Here is a 16,518-nt window from a genome sequence, read left to right as displayed (position 1 = left end):
CTGGAAGCCAAGCAGCTCTCTTCTAAGCAGCCCAGGGCTTCTCCAGGGTCACCTGAGGGAGGGTCCCTTCCCCCGCTTCCCACGCCCACTCCTCTTAGCCAGGCCCCTGTGGGGCTCCATCCCCCAGCCACCGGGGTAAATCCACCCCACCTCCTTACCCTTAACTGTTTGTGTCTGAATTCCTGGCCATCTGATGGACCCTTCTGAATGTCTCCCCTCAACCCACCTACAGCCCTGGTCCAGGCTGCCTTTCTGGATTAACTTCCCAGGTTCCACATTTATTTTACTTCTTTTGCTCTGTGGGCTAAGTGCATACCTAGGCTACTTTGCACTTATTAGCACCTGTTCGTATGTTTCACTGAATGCATGGTGGCATTTCTTTGGGTGTGTCATTCTCCCCCCCTCAGACTGGAAGCTGCTATGGGACAGGGCCCAGTCCTCTTCCATCAGACTGGGAGCTCCCTGTGGGCAGAGGATCCACAAGCTGAACTTTCAAGCTCTGTCTTAGCTGCTGCTTCTCTGGCAGACACAGGGATGGTTACCGTTCCCATCCCCCCATGCTCCTTCCCTATGGACACCCCCCCCGCAATCTGGCAAAGTCCAAACTCACAGGAGCAGCTACCTGTGGCAGCATCAAGTAGAGGACGGCAGAGCTGGCAAAGCTTGGAGAACCGCTGAGGACGTTGAAACTGTTACCCGCCTCCTGCCCACAGCATCTCTAAGAGGGTGGAGGGTGGAGGGTGGAAGGTATAAACTAGCAGGGCTAGGCAGTGCCCTGGGCTTCACACCTGCAGACCTGAAAACCATTAAGACTGAAGGCACTGAGGGGGCCATCTGGCCCTGGATTCTAGTTGAGGGTCCTGGCTTGTTCTAGACATGGGCAGTGCCAGGCTCATGGCCACACAACTAGTCAATGGCAGAGAGAGAACCCCCACCAAGGCCCTGGACTCCCAGCCCAGTGCGCTTGACACTGTCAGAATCATTCTCTGAACTCCCGGTCCCCACAGAGGAGGGCAGTGTGGGGTAGAGGGAAGACAGGAGACTTGAGCCAATGTAACCTGGGTATGAATCCTGGTGCTGCTATTTGTTTGCTGTGTGACATGAGACAAGTTACATAACTTCTGAGCCTCAGTTTTGTCATCTGTAAAATGGATATAATGATAGCACCTACCTTATTTGGTTATTGTGAAGACTCAATGGAATGATGGATATAAAATGGTTAGCGTGGAGTGAGCTCTCAGGAAATGTTAGTGATGGCTATTTAATCCTCCTGATTCCCCTGTGCTTGGCACTCTGACTGATCTATGATAAGGATTTAATAAACACTCACTGTGCTACCGTAGCCGGGGTGGGGGCCTAAGGGATGGCCTCAGCTTCCCAGTTTCTCTTGCTTATACTCCAGAGGCTGAAGGGACAGCCAGTATCCCAAGGGAAACAGCAGGTGCAACTCACACCCACTTCCCTGTGTGTGCTGCCCGCTCTCCTAACAAGCCCAGCTCAACACCTTGCTCAGGAAAGCCCTGCTGGTTCTCTGCTCCAAAGGTGACCAAGAGAGGGTTGGATGGTTGTCTGTTGTGACAGTCAGCTGGGGGTGGAGCTTCTAGTAGGGGAGGGAGAGTGTTCCCTCTAAAAATGGGAGAGAGGCCGTAGCGCTTACTGTGTTCCATCTGCCCCCCAACACTATCCATGGTCTATACCTTAAATGGGGGTCCCACAGCCTTGCCCCCATCACTTGAGCACATCAAATCCTTAGAGGCCCCTCTGTATGCCCCTCGCACCTTCCGGTCTCTCCAACATCATTTCCCTTCCGTTGCCAACATCATCAGTTGCTTCAGGATGTAGCAGAAAGAGGGTAGGTTTGTAGCTGCCCGGAGGTTACTTCTAAGCTGGAGACCCTGGGCAGATTACCATCACTCTCTGTGTGCCTGTCTCCTCATCTATAAAATAGGAGTTAGTAGTTCCTATATCCCTGGACTTTTGTGCAGTATAGGTGCTAAAACAGCACAGCCCCTTCAGAGAGGTCAGTGAATACTGTCTAGTAGCGGTGACTTCCATGTTTATACAAATGAAGAAATGAGAGCCCAGAGCTGGTTTTGTGTTGGCTGAAGGTCACACAGCAAATGCACCATCAGACCCCAGGGGTCCCTGCCAACCTGTCTTAAGAAGTTTTATCCCTTTAAATGAGAGTTTCCTTTCCTGGCCCATATACTGTATTTCCCAGGTTCTCAGCTTGGCTCCAAGTCTCTCCCTTTCTCCCTGAAGCCTTCTCTTAAGGGGGGCACAGTGCCTGGCACATAGTAGGTGCTTGTCAATATTTGTTGAAGACAGGTTTGTAGGCATGTCCTGGGTGGCGTGGGGGTGAAGCGGGGAGCCGAGCCGAGCACTGACCTCGGGCAGGGGACAGGCTCAGGGTGGCTTCTCCACACCCCCCAGCTGTTGGAGAAATCTCATTTTGCCAGCAAGCTGATTCATGGGCCTGGTTCCCTGGCGCTCCCTGCGCAGCTCTCTGTCAGTAACTATTCTTTACAAGGTCCCTTGATTCGGTTTTGGGGTTGAATACAAATTTTTAAAGAGGAGTTCAGCGCCAGGGCCATTCCAGGGGCTGTTAACTTAATGTCCCGCCTCGTTGCCTCCAAGCTTCCTGCCTCTTGAACCGCGTGAGGGTCAGGTCTCGCCATTTCTAGCAATTGCTTCTGAGTTCTTGCCTTCGGACAGGGGGTGAGGAATGAAGAGAAAGGGACACAAATTACAAGCCAGGGTGGCAGGCAGAGCTCTGGCCCTGCTGCTAGGTTTGCTGTGTGACTATCAACGAACCGCTCCCCTTCTCGGGGTCCTCGTTTCCCCATTTGTGAAAGCATGGATGCTGACAACCACCATGAGGCCGGCTTCTGTGGTCTCCCCTGGAGCAGCGTGTTCTCTGAGGTTCATTTGGGAAGGAGATCTCAGTGTCAGCAGCATCTGATGTCCTCCCCTCATTCCCATGTGGGATAATGCACTTGGCAAATCCTGCAGTGAATGCTACTGTGTCCACCAGCTCTCTGTTGCCACTGTCCTTCTGCTGCAGCATCCTCCTAACTGGTCCCCTTGCCCCTCGCACCCTTCTTTCCTTCACCCAGCAAGAGGGAAATGATCTGAACCTCAAGTCAATCCTGATTCCCCATCCATTTTGAACCCACCATATTCCCTCCGGCCTCCTCTCTTCGGCGTATACATTTTATGTGTTTCTCTATCATCAGGGACCCAAAGCCCAGGCACGGGGAAAGCGTGTGCAGAGACAAGGCAGCAAAAGCAAGCCCCATGGTGTCAAGTATGCAGCTTCTGGGCCTCCTCACCCACTATTCTCCCTTCCTGGAATGTCCTTGGCCTTGGCCTCAGCACACTCAGTTTGAGTATGCCTCCCCCTCCCTTCTTTGTGCCCCACCAACCCAGGGCAAAGCTCTATCATCAACCATCCCAGGCGAACATGGCGAGCCGCTATGTCCATCTTCCCCCTCGGGGTTGGGCGACAAGCCCACGGTCTTGCCTCCTCTTTTCCCGGCAGGAGCTGGCACATGGTAGGAGCTTCATGCATTGAATAAATGAATTGCATCCACTTTCCAGCTTTCATACCAGCACCCCTCCTGTGCACACACACCCAAGCTGGGATGTTCATCCTTCCTTGACACACACCTGTGTCCTCCTCATCTCTCTCTGGAACACTGTGCAGGTAAGTGGTGAGGTGGCAGAATATGGAAAATCCCCAAATGAGGGATAACAGGGAAGCCATTGATAGTTTGCGTCTGAACTTGAGTTAGCAAATATTTGTTGAGCATTTGCCAATTCTGGGCACCACGGGTGATGAAAAGTGACTCAGGGCCCCCCTGCCCACCCCCTAGGACCCTCTAGGAAGGCACCGTCAGGGCACATTTGAACAGCAGGTACCTGATATCCTGGACACTCCAGGAGAGGCCTCACGCTCTGCTTCCTTGCCGCTGAGCTACACTTGTTCTCTGTTGCCAACACATCTTGGGCAGAGCTGGCCAATCTCAAGTCTTTCTTTCAGGCCCACATCTTACCTGAACATTAAGACCTGGATGCAACAAACTCCATTTATTAAGCATCTCTGTGTGCCAGGGTCTGTGCCGGGGACTTTGTCCGCTTCTGGGCACCGCACACAGCACTTTACAGACACGATCTCATCTAATTCTCACGACAGCCCCGGGGCTGCCCTGATTGGTTGAGCAGAGGATCGTGACAGGCAGGCTTCCTTCTGTGTGTGGGGGCAACAGCTATTTGGGGCAGGTGCCAACACAGCACTAGTCCTGCCCCTGGCCCCTTCTGGGGCAGATGCTGGTTGCTGTAGCTACCTGTCCAGGGCACTGGAGGCTGGCCAGGCAGCCTTGGCCGAGCTCTTCCTCCCCCACCCCAGGTCTCCTGTGGTCCCTGGGGCTGCTACCTGTGCTGGGGAGAGGTCTCCCAGGGCCATGGGAGGCCATGAGGGGCGAGGGGCCAGCCCATGGCCCACCGAGCAGGGAGGAGCCCCCCAACAGCCATTGCTCTTTCCTGCCTGGCTTTCTGACTTGGAGACCCCCAGACTGTCTCCATCAATCCCTGGAGAAGAGAGGCCTCCCTGGGAGGTGGTGATGGTGACGAGGAGGGATGCCCTCTGAGAGGTGCACTGAGGCAGAGGAGGAAACTGGAGTGAGCTCAGATGTGCATACAACCCTCTCGCCTCTCTCCTTCTTTTTCTGTACCCTCCTACCCTTCTCCTAGAGGAGACATCTCTTTAGAAGGGCACATTTCTGGGTCAGCAAGTCCTCTATCCCCAGAGGTGAGCATCCCCCCAGCACCACAGGGTTTAAAGGGACCTGGATGTTGGAGGAGGAGCAGGACCTCAGGTGGCTCAGCCGTGTTTCCGTCTCATGTCATTTAGCGTGACCTCCATATGTGTGTGTGTGTGTGTGTGTGTGTGTGTGTGTGTGTGTGTGTGTGTGTGCATGCACGCGCCTGCACGCAAGGAAGAGACACAGAGCCAGCCACCATGTACTGCCTGTTCTCCGGGAGCTGCTGCTGCCCCCATTCCCAGTCTGGTTGCCTCCATTTACTTAAGAAAAATCTGACACAGTGGTGGGTAGAACCCGAGAGAGGGGTGGCTGTGGGATGGGGTAGGGGAGCCGTGGGCTCCCTTTTGCCTTGCTTGTCCCAGGGTCCTTCCCAGCACTGCCTGGCGCCCTCTCCCCTTCCCACCGGATTCCGCCTAGCAGCGGGGCGGGTGGCTGCCCCTGCAGAGAGGAAGGAGTGCTCAGCAGAGCAGGAGGGACGGCTAAGGCGTAGTGCTGACCTTGCTGAGGGGTGGGCGTGGGGCACCCAGGGCTCCCGGGCACCTGGACCACAGTGCTCTGGGGTGGACCGAGGACTCCTCCCCCTTGAGGGCCTGCCCACAGCCCTTGGGGGCACAGGATGGAGTCCTGAGATCTCAGAGAGGCGCCTGGCTTGGCCCCAGACCCCTCTGGAGAGTCAGCTCCCAGGTCCTGGGAAGGGAGTGCGGGGCACCCAGAAGCCAGCAGATGCTACAAATATCCCCTGCCCCCCAAATGTTCTGTCCACAGCAAGATCCTTGGCAGGGCAGACAGCCGCCGCCTCCCCACCCTGCAGGCCAGAAATCCCTGAATAGCGGTTTGAGAAAAGTCTTTGTGCAGCTTGTGACACAAGACGCCCCCAGAGCCCCCCACACAGGGGGAAGCAGGGGACGTGGGGGGATGGGGCGGGGCATTGTGTGGACCCTTGGCGCAAGCTCGGCCTCCTTGCCCCTGTCTTGGGGCAGGGGTCTAAGACAGGAGGAGGGTTGGAAAGGGTAGAACGAAGGCTGGGATTGCTCTCCTCTTAGCAAGCTCCAGGGGGAAGGCCCCTCCACCTCTGGGGGCGGAGGATGGTAGGGTGCGAGGCAAGGAGGTGGCCGTCCGGGAGGAGCAAAGCTGCCGGGGCCGGAGCATAAGATCCACTTCAGCCGGCCCGTGTAAATTGTGAGCTGGGTCCCGGCTCTGTCCCACACGGAGCCCAGGCCATGGTGGGCAGGGGACGCACCTCTATGCCATCTCTTTGACTCTGCGCCTGTAATTGTGCAGGTCAGGGGGCGGAGTGGGCCGCGCGGTGCCCGCCGCCTCTGGGCAGCCCCATCCCAGGGCCTCTTCGTCCTCCTCGTCCTCCTCGCCGGCGGGCACTGAGTCGTAGGCCAGCCCCTCCGAGGGCAGCGCCGTGAAGGTGGTGAACTTGACCCGCTTGCGCTTGGAGGTGGGAGAGCTGGCGGGGTCTTCGGCCTGGTCCCGGGCCGAGCCGCCCGAGGAGCCGTCGCCCCGCCCGTGCACCTGGCTCTGGACGCTGCTCTGTGAGCTGCCGCTGCTGTGGTGGTCGCCGTGGCAGCAGGCGGGCACGGCCTCTAGCGGGTTGCTGGCGGGTGGCGACAGCTCCCCCTGCCCCCGCAGCGGCTGCCCGTTGCCCAGGAACACCCAGTGGTGAGAGTGGTCCATGCTGGTCTGGCCCTCGGGCGGGATGCGCTTGTGCCGGTAGCGCAGCACAAAGACGATGCAGTTGATGAGGAAGACCAGGATGGCGAGGCAGAAGACGCCCAGCAGCGCGTACATGCCGATCTCCAGGTCCGTCAGCCCCCTCGGCATCTGCAGGAAGCCGGTGGGCAGTGGCAGGAAATCTTCTGTGGGTGGCACCACCGGGCTGGCCGTGCCCGGGCCCACGGCCTCGGGTGGGGATCCGGCAGTGCCCGGTGGGCCAGCTCCCTGGGCCTCGTCCTCGCCCCCGCCGGGCCCTGGCTGGCTGGGGCCGGGGTAGTCGTAGGTGGGGTCCCCCTCTTCCCGCCCAAAGTGCACCCGCAGGCCTACAGGGGTCGTGGCCAGCACACTCTTGCGCTTGGTTTTCTGGCAGCTCTCAGCGATGGTGAGCTCCGCGCGGAGCAGCTCCCCGGCCCCCTCGGCCTCAGCCACCACCAGTGGGAAGGCCCGGTCCTGGGTCACTGTGGCCACGCGCTTGTCCAGACTGCTCACCAGCAGCCCATAGTCCTGCGGGCTGTAGAGGGAGAGTGGGGCCGTGGTACCGTCGCTGTAGGAGAGCCAGAGGCTCAGGAGGGCTTCCTGGAGGAGGAAGAGGAGAGGACAGGAATCAGAGATCTACTCCTGCTGACTTCCCAGTGCTGGAACAGTGCCTGGCAGGTGGTGGGTGCTCGGGAATGGTTATTTGAGGGGGAATTCTCCCACTCAACTCTGTACAGGGAGTTATGGCTCCATACTGCCCCGAGAACGTCCTTGCCCACTTCGCCCTTCTCCCCTGGGTGAGTTGATGGTAAATTCTGCCTTGGGTCTAACTCAGATCCTTTCTGCTGCAGGAGTCACACCGTATCTCCATGCCTGATCACCCCCAGCAGACACGTGGAGACTGAGAACGCACATATACTCAACCCCAGCCTTGTCCTCTGTTTGTTAAACCTTCTGAGAGTTGACCTCCTTGCAGATGAAGAAGCAGGGCTCAGAGACAAGCAACTGGCCTGAGGTCACGAAGCAAGTTGGGGCAGAGGACTCCTGTGTCCTGACCTCTGGCTCGGTGTTCAGTGCCCACCTTCTCCCCCCCTGTGACCCCCACCTGTAACTTTTCCACCTTTGTCCCATAGCCAGTGCCCTGGCGTATCAGTGGGGGGCTATAGCTGGGGGTCCAGAGATGGGTGAGGGTAATTCTGGGGGGTAGAGGCAGAGGTGACGGGCCCTCTGAGAAATGCAGGAGTGGGAAACTTCAACAGGAGCATCTCACCATGGCAGGTGCAGGAAGTGAGACCTTGGCCAGACTCCCAGGCAGATGGTGGGGCACGGGCCCAGTAGGGCAGGTGCACAGGGCACAAAGGGTAGATAGATCTTCCATTATCAAATCCCTTATCTGGGGGGTTCGTGGCCAGAAACTGCAAGTCCTCCTTCCACACCCCAAGCCCCCAGGCTGGCCAGCTGGGCATCCAGTTACCTGCTTGAGGAAGCTGAGGGTCTGCTGGGCGGCTGTGGTGGCCAGGATGGTGTGGCTGCTACCGGGGCTGGGCCGCAGGGAGAGGGCGAGGCTGGCCACCACCTGGGCCTGCAGCTGTGTGATGCTGACCTTGTCCTCTGTCACTGTCAGCAGTGTCTCCCCAAGCACGGACTCCGTCAGGGGGGAAACCACCTGAGGCAGGGTGGGGCGGGGATGGGTGAGAGCCAGGAGAGAAGGACACCCCACCCCTCTCCAAATTCCCAACCAGGGAGGAATCTGAGTGCTGCTGGAAGAGAAGCCCAGGGGGTGGGGCAGATTGGGAGGCAGGACTCCTGGGCTCTGCCTTAGGTCTGCAACCGGGAACCAGGGTCCAGAGGCCAAGCAAGGGTCAAGGGCCCACAGGAGCCAGGCAGGAACACAGATGAGTGAGGTGAGTTGATTTTAAAGAAAACAACAGCCCTCCCGTAGAGTGATAAGTCACAGTTGATGGTCAGCCTCAGTGTCAGGGAGACAAAAGGGAGTGGTGGGCACTGGGGCAAATGGGAGAACTCATGCTCATGTAAAAAAGGCAGCAGTACTGACTCCAGCTGATGATTGCCAGGCGGGAATGCAGACCCTGTGCTGCCAGATTCATATTTTCTAAAACCAGAAATTTACATTTTTTAAAAATGAGAAACCTCCCAATTTTTAAACGGTTGGGTCAGTTGTTTTACAAACAAAATATGTCTGCAGGCAGATTTCAGCCCATGGGTCACTATGTATAGTCTCTGAGATGGATGATATCTACCCAGGCACCCAGTTATCAAGGAGGAAGGTCAAAGTTGAGTCCCTAGATCTCCAAAATTCCCTCTTCTGGCCTCTACGCTGGCTGGGCCCTCCCACCTCCTCCGCTCCGCAGCCACATCTCTCAGCGACCACACTGAGCCATGAAAGGTTCACAGAGGCTGATGAGGCTCGGAGAGAGAAGCTTCTGCAAGGTTCTTGACCTTCGATGGTAGAATTTCAAGCAGAAGGGCAGGTGGGGAAGTGTGTTTGCAGGGCCCGTCTGGGGTTGCTCCCCAAGGCCGAGGCGCTGGAAATCCTGTCTTAGGAACGTCTGTGTGAAGGCTCCCGGCACCCGGCACGCCCCACTGTGCTTACCTTGAAGGGGGTGGTGCCTGGCTGCAGCCCGGCCAGCGTGCTGCTGTCTACCATGCGTGCCACTCGGGGGTCACCCACCCGCATGAAGTCGCTGACCAGGTCGGTGACCTCCACCAGCCAGTCTGGGCCCAGCATGGTGACCACCTGGTCGGTGCCCTCCGCCGACGTCGTGTGGAACTGGGTGAAAACCTGCAGGGTGGCGTGCTGGTACTGCAGAGTGCAGCCACGGCTCGCGCTCTGCCGTCGTCCCTCGTCCTCGTCCTCGTCCTCGCTCTCCCGGGCTGATCTAGGTGGGGGAGGCCTGGAGTCAGGGCTCCCCACCCCGGCTCTGACCTGCACGAGTCCCTCCCTCCCTCTTGCCCCACCAGCCCCTCCCTGGCTCCCGTGGGTGGAAGGCTTTCCCTGGTCCACCCCTTCTGTCTCTGACAAGCTTGGAGCCCGAAGTCCCAGGCTTTCCTCTCCTAGAAAGGTACCTTCTTGACTCCCCACCCCACCCCGTGTCCCCTGCCTGGCTGCGCCCACACCTGTGAATAGCTGGCATCAAATCTTAGAAAATACTGGCTCTTTCTCAGCACTAAGCACTTGCTGGGCCCTGGGCTCAGCTCTAACTTGGACCAAAGGTGATCCCTGCTCAAGTGCCAGGAGGCTTAGCTGCGTCGTCGTGTCCTACAGCTGTGTGGCAGACAGAACTTGATATTCAGCTGCTGAGATTGCCAAGCAGAGTGTGGGAGGTGTGTCCTGGCTTCCTCTCGCTGCTCAGAGTAAAATGCAAGAGGAGACAGATAAATGGAGGGAGGAACTGGCAGGCAGAATGGAACCAGGACTTGACAATTTGGGGAATTCTCAGCCTGTCCAGATTGCCAAAAATACGAAAATCAGGAGATTCACCCAGGAAAGCAGGCTGTGGAGAGAGAGACGGGTGTGGCCAGTGCTTGGCTAGTGCTTCAGAAGGATTAAACCACCAGAATATTCATTCACACAGAGGGCTCTTTTACCTGTGTTAACTAATTTAATCCTCACAGCAATCCGCTAAGTGTAAACGTGCCCATTTTAGAGATGAGGAAACTGAGGCACAGTAGCCTAAGGTTACCCAGCTAGCAAATAGCAGTCAGGATTTCACCCCCAGCCATCTGGCTTCAGAGTTCACTATGTCCTTCACTACTCAAAGGAGCATCAACCTCACTGGGAGCTGGCCTGAAATGCAGACTCACAGGCCCCATCCCAGTTTCACGGAATCAGACTCTGCATTTCAACAGCATCCTTGGGCAAGTCGCGTGCAAGTTCAAGAGGCCCTGGTCTATGCTGCCTTGCTTTTCCAAATCTCCGCAGAACTGAACTGATCCCAACTCTCACTAGGCCGCCTGCTTCTCTCTCCAGCTCCACCCTTCCCGCTCTTAGCTGCCTGTCACTCTGCCTTTCTTCTCTTCCCTGCTGGCTTCTCTCTCCAGCAGTGATGAGTGGGTGAGTGGAGTGTGCTGAGTACACCTGGACCTGCCCCACAGATGGGCACCCAGGTGTGTGAGCCTGTATCCCAGTGAGGGAGCCCAGTGGCAGTCACCGTGTGCCTGACTGATGTACTCACAAGTGTGCCCCTGGTGTGCCCAGGCTGGGGCACTCGTGTGCAGGTGTGTGAGCACCTGTGTTGGTGTTTCTGCTCCATTTTGTCTGCTGCTTGACTGCTCTTACCCTGTCTCCCTAGCCAAATCCTTTCCACTCATCCTTTAAGACTTAACTCCCGAGTCACCTCTTCCAGGAAGCCTGCTTTGACTTCTTCTGGAGGAAGAGGTGGTTCTTTCCTTTGTGCCACTTGCTTCCCTGTACTCAGGGCTTCCTTCATCCACCACGCTCCATGATATATATAAGACCGCTTCCTGATGGACCCAGAGCTCAACTGGGTCAGGCTCTGGCCACACTTACCTGTTCCCCTCCCTGGCCCCATCCGTGCCTGGCACACAGTAGCTGCTCAATAAGTTTGTTGATTGCAAAACCGACCTGCAGACTGTGTACACCTAGGGCCTTACACACACATGCAGATCAGACGTTGTGCCAGGGCTGTGTCACCCATGAGTATCCCCAGCATCTGCTGTGTTTGGAAGGGCCATACCTCCGGTCAGGAAGGATAGGTACCCTCCAGCCCTTCACTTGGCTGAGGCGGGCATCCGAGAGCTCAATGTGCAGGGGCAGCTTGGGCACCCAGACTGTCATTTCCAGGGGGGCATTGAGGACGTCATAGCGGAAGGTGACCCTGGCGTTCATGGAACCGCGAGACTCCTTTCCGCTAACAAACACGTAGTCACAGCTGCTGGATACCTGGGGAGGGGGAGAGAGGTTGGTTGGCCTGTCTTGCCCTACAGGTCACCCTGTGGGGCAGTGCAGAGGACTTCATTCTGACAAGGAAGGCCAGAAGGCCATTGGACAGAGAAAGTGCTAGTCACAGGAGGCTGAAGGGGAGAGGCTGGGTGGGAGAAGGCCCCTAATTTAATTCCTCTGGGAGGTGTCAGCTTCCACTCCATTGCTCCAGAGATCACCTCTTAGTGGCTACCTTGGGAGGATTTTGCTCCCTGGCAAGAAGCCAGTGTGCCAATATTTTTGTAAGGGGCTGTTTTTGATGTGGCAGGCCACACCTTGGGGGAGTCTTCAGGCTGAGGGTCCCCAGCGCTGGCTCCCCTCCCCAGCATGACCGCCTGGGCTCTGGAGCAGGTGTCTGATGGGTAGAGTCCTCCACGGTACACAGGAGTAGCCCGTCCTGAGCAGGACACTGGGGTGCGACTGGGCGGGGAGGAGGTTGAGGTGGAGGGGGTGGGGAGAAGGGGCAGGCCCACAGCTCCTCCAAGGTGACTCTGGCCCAGTGGTCCCAGGCAGCTGGGCAGCTGGTTAATTTCCAGGAGGGGGCTGCTCCAGCCAGGGGTGGAACTGAGGGAAAGGGAGAGGAAATTTCAGGACCAGAGAACCCCAAGCACAGACAGGTGGACAACTGCCACCCACGGGTGCAGCTTTTGCAAATGCATGCCCACCTGGACACCACCTTGCATTCTTCACGGTTCCCCAGATGAGCATATGCTCACTGAACACATCTTGGTGGATAGCTGTGCCCACTCACAGAGGTGTCCCTGCTAGTACTTCAGGGCAGATGCAACGGGTGTCTGTGTAAGTGCCCACGTACACACCTGGCATACCTGGAGTGAATCCTGTGAGCAATGCATTTAGGTGCTCCTACTGGGACACGCCCCAGGGTGCACATCCTTGAGTTTGGAGGAGGGTCTATCAGGCAGCCTATGGGCTGATGACAACCTGAATGCTCTTGTGGGGGTGGGGAGGGGCTGGGACTGTGGTTCATCCGTGCAGATGAGCCCCTGACGGTCCCAAACTCCTTCGAGCTCTCTTAATCATCTCAGGGGGTGGGTGGAGAGGAGTGGGACAGTGGTTCTGCTAGAAATGCTCATTTCCCACTTCGGAAGGCAGGGAATTCCAGCTGAAGGCTGGCAAATCCCATTTAGAATGTTGGCAAACTCCCGAAAGAACCTGAGTGTATTTCAGTGAGAACAGAAACAAATTCCATTTCGAATCTTTGCTAATTCCCTTTGGTATCTAAGCCACGGTGACTGTTCTGGTCTGCTCTGGGGCGGAGGTGTGGGAGTCTGGGTGGTAGAGGAAGGTGCTGGGTGAGGGCTCTTGGGAGCAGGCCCATTTCTCCCCGTCCCAGCCTGCCAGCAGTGGCAAGCCCCATGGGCCTGACAAGGCTTCCAGCCCTCAGGAGGCCGTGGGTGTGTGGTACCAAGCCGTCTGCTCTGGCTCACTCGGGGGACATTCTTCCTGGATGGGGGGGATGGACGAGGTAAGCCTCGGGGCTCCAGAGACCAGGAGGGATCCAGGGCAGAGCAGAGCAGAGAGAGAGAGAGAGAGAGAGAGAGAAAGCACACACTCCCAGGGAGGGAGGACACCCACATCCCCACTCCCCCTGCTGAAGGATTTACAGGAACAGGAAACAGATTCTGTTGCCCAATCATTTGATTTTGGCACCAGCTTGAGGCTGGCACAGCAAACAGCTCACCAGTCCCACAGGGACCAGGGCTGGATGCCCTCCTGCATCACTGCCCGCCCCACTGCCTCCTCCCCACATCTCACCTCTGACCACTGTCCAAAGCCAGAGGAAATCTGGAGGCCCTCCTGGGGAGGTAGCAAACTGGGCCAGTCAAGTCAGTTAAACGTCCTGTTTGCTGGACTGTGGAGGACCCACTGCCCAGAGGGGGCATCTGGGGAGGAGCTCAGGGCAAGGCCTTTGGGAGGTGGAGGGCTGGGGTGGGTGTTCCTGGAGTGGGTCCTTTTACACCACCTTCACTCATGGCCTAACTCATGAGCTTCTGGAGGCTTCCTCCTTGGGCTGGATCTCCTCCACCTGGTCACCAGCACCCAGGTTCAGGGCATGTCTCTGAGATCCCTCCCAGGACCCCCTCCCCTATTGCTTTACCTGGTGTCTGCCACACAACAAGGGCTCAGTAATGACTTGGGGATTGAATTCAAGTTGTCAGTGCTGCTTTCTCCCTTCAGCCTGCCAAAAGGTCTCTTCCACATTCCTGTAGGAAGCCCTCCAGGACCTCCCCTTGCTCAGGCTGGACATGGGATGCTCTTCCCCTCACCCCCTGCCACTTCCCCTCCTCTTGCCTACCAAGGGGACCTGCCTGGGATGTGAATTCCCTTCTGGTTTGGGGTTCCACTCCCCCGGAAGGCCCGAGGCCTTCTTCCCAGGCTCCCCCACCTCCAGGAAGCTCACCTTGATGATGTCCTCATTGTCAGATTCGCATTCCACCAGGGCAGAGACATCTAGGACAAGGCCAGTCACCTCGATGGCAATGACCTTGACAGGGATGGCCACCGTCCGGCCAGTCAGGATGGCTGTGTTGATGATCTCTGTGTCCTGCAGGGAAGAGAGGAGGGCGGGGCTCTGCTGAGCTGCTTGAGGTCCGCTGCTCTCCCAGGACCACCAGCCAAGCCCCGGCAGCTCCCAGCTGTCCCCACTCCTCAGATGCGTATCCTTCCCTTGGGGACGTGGGCAGACAGATGCATCTACCCGGTCTCATGTGCCTTCTCAGACGCTCTGCTCACTTGGACTCCCATGGTAGCCTTCAGGGTCTACCCCACTCTGCTGCCAGAAAACAATGCTTCCCCAATCCTCCACCATCTCCTCTCAACATCTTCCATTTTCCTCCAGACTCAGAGTAACGTCCAGCACATTTGCCTGGCTATTCCTTGTGCCCCTGGGCACCAGACAGTCATTCCACGGCACTCTTCCTAAACCCATAGCTCCTTTGAACAAACTATTCCCCATTCCCATCACCACACCTTTGCCCAGGAGATCCCCTGCCTAAAGCACCTTCCTCATCTTCTCTGACTACTGTATGATCCCCTCCTCCACGGGACCTTCAAGGCTCCACTGCATGGTCACCTCATCCAGGAAGCCCCCCCACCAAGTGCCCCCTCCACGGGGACTTCTCCCACCTCCGTGCCCCTCAGCAGCCGCTGGCCCACTCCAGTGCCAGGTGCAGAGCTCGCCTGCCTCCCGTGAGTGCACTCACCATGGCTAGGGGTAGGATGGCCTGCACGTCCCGCTGGATGCCCGTCAGCTCGGTGACAGCCCGCTCCAGGTCAGGCAGGGCACCGTGGCCACGGTAGTCGATATGCCACATTATCCTCCGCTTGACTGACTGGCTGGTGAAGTTCTCCATCTCAAAGTCCAGCTGCAGGATCTCCAGGGGCCCCTGGTCCTCCCTGCGCGGTGGGGGAAGGAAGGAGAGCCCAGGAGGAAGGGCTGGGAGCAGCTCAGGAGCTCCAAAACCCTCGCTGAGGACCCTAGCCCTCCTCAGTGGCCTTTCCCCGGGGTCCTCTGAACCTTCCCCAGCCTGGCCTCCAGGGTCCCCAGAAAGTATATCCCGGCCCTTGCGCCAGCCTGGCCTCCTCCGTCAAGAATTCCCCCACCCCTCCCCGGTGCTGTCCTGCAAAGAGGTGGGCAGAGGAGCCACCTTGGCTCACCAGAGGGGCAGCGGTGTGCCCTGGGCCCAGGACACATCCACGGTGGCTGTTGAATGCTTTGCCCCAGTCAGCAGCTCGGAGGTCACGTGCCACTGGCCACTCCGTGACTTGGTTCCTAGAAGGGTCACGCCCTTCTTGGCCTTCACCCTGGGACAAAGCAAGAAGAAGAAGAGGGAGAGGGTCAGCTTGGGGGTCCAAGGGCTGCCCACCTGCCTACCATCCTTAGGCTGGGGCTGGGAGAAGGGCGAGCAGGTGAGTAAGTTACCCTGAGTTCTAGACTCAAAGCCTGAAACTAATTTGGGGGATCTGGTATCATGTAGCTTCAACCTCTGGCCCTAGTGGAAGCTGTAGTCCCTTCTATCATATCTCTGCCAGGTCTTTACCTAACCCCTACTTGCATATCTTAGTGACAGGGGACTCACTACTTCTGCACACATCCCATTACATCTTTAGAAAGTCCCTAAAAGGAGAAACTTCTTCCCTGGATGTAGCTGAAATAGAACAGCCGTGGGTTCTGTTGGGGGAAGGGAGGACAGCTCTCTTCCACCTGAACAGACATCTGGGGAGGTGAGCAGGTGTCCTCTGAGTCTTCTTTTCTCCAGGCCTAAATTCTTCAGTTCCTCCGATTGTTGCTCTTTTGCCATAGCTTCAAGTCGCCCATATCCTAGTCACCTTCCTCTGGACATTCTGAATACATAAGGTGTAGTGTCTTATACTAAATACAACATTTCAGCTCTAATTAACACTAACTAAAGCAGAATGATTATCACCTCCCTAATTCTACATACTTTACTCCTATTAATGCAGCCCAGGATCTCTGATGACTGATTTAACTCATATTCACATTCAGGTATTAATCACTGAATTTGGTATGACTCTCTCCAGGAATACTTGAACTTTAAGGTAGTACATTCAGGACAGAAGGCAATACTTAAAGAAGCCGGAGGTTAATGGTGCTGTTTCAGGTCCCATGTATAGTGCTTGGGTTTGTGGGGAGCATTTTGGTGGGGCCTTTCTTATATCCTCAGAATCACCCAACATGGCTCAAACCATGGATTCCTACTGTGAGACATGATTATATTTTGTGGGGATGTGCTATGACTGAAGGCATTTCTGAATTTCTGAACTGTATCCTTCACAAAGAAAGAGCTAGGACTCCTGAAAATATTTCTCCCCACTCCAGGATTAGACAAATGTCCTGACACACGGACACTCTCCTGTTCATCTTTTGGCTCCCAGGCAAGGGGCTGCTCTCTGATCTCAATTTCTCCTCTTAGGCCTCAGTCTACTCATCTGTAAAATAGAAGAGTTGCACCCGCTAATGTCTAAGGGCCCTTCCAGCCCCGATTCTATCAT

At 56.8% G+C, this 16,518-nt stretch overlaps 1 protein-coding gene across 1 annotated transcript in view; it reads right to left on the bottom strand.

Annotated features, from left to right (window-relative positions):
• Positions 1-6,065: 6,065 nt before the first annotated feature.
• TMEM132E (transmembrane protein 132E) overlaps positions 6,066-16,518 on the bottom strand; it is a 51,732-nt gene continuing 41,279 nt past the window's right edge. Inside the window, exons 5-11 of the mRNA XM_060134742.1 lie at positions 15,163-15,309; positions 14,709-14,901; positions 13,907-14,050; positions 11,240-11,445; positions 9,136-9,421; positions 7,996-8,187; positions 6,066-7,121 (exon numbers count right to left, since the gene is read on the bottom strand). Coding sequence (XP_059990725.1) covers positions 6,066-7,121; positions 7,996-8,187; positions 9,136-9,421; positions 11,240-11,445; positions 13,907-14,050; positions 14,709-14,901; positions 15,163-15,309 — 2,224 coding nt within the window. The remainder of the gene's footprint in view (positions 7,122-7,995; positions 8,188-9,135; positions 9,422-11,239; positions 11,446-13,906; positions 14,051-14,708; positions 14,902-15,162; positions 15,310-16,518) is intronic.

Source organism: Lagenorhynchus albirostris, chromosome 20, assembly GCF_949774975.1.
Source record: "Lagenorhynchus albirostris chromosome 20, mLagAlb1.1, whole genome shotgun sequence".
In the NCBI taxonomy this organism is placed as follows: Eukaryota; Metazoa; Chordata; class Mammalia; order Artiodactyla; family Delphinidae; genus Lagenorhynchus; species Lagenorhynchus albirostris.
Note: the sequence above shows the minus strand (reverse complement) of the source record. Positions and strands in the feature narration are given on the sequence as shown.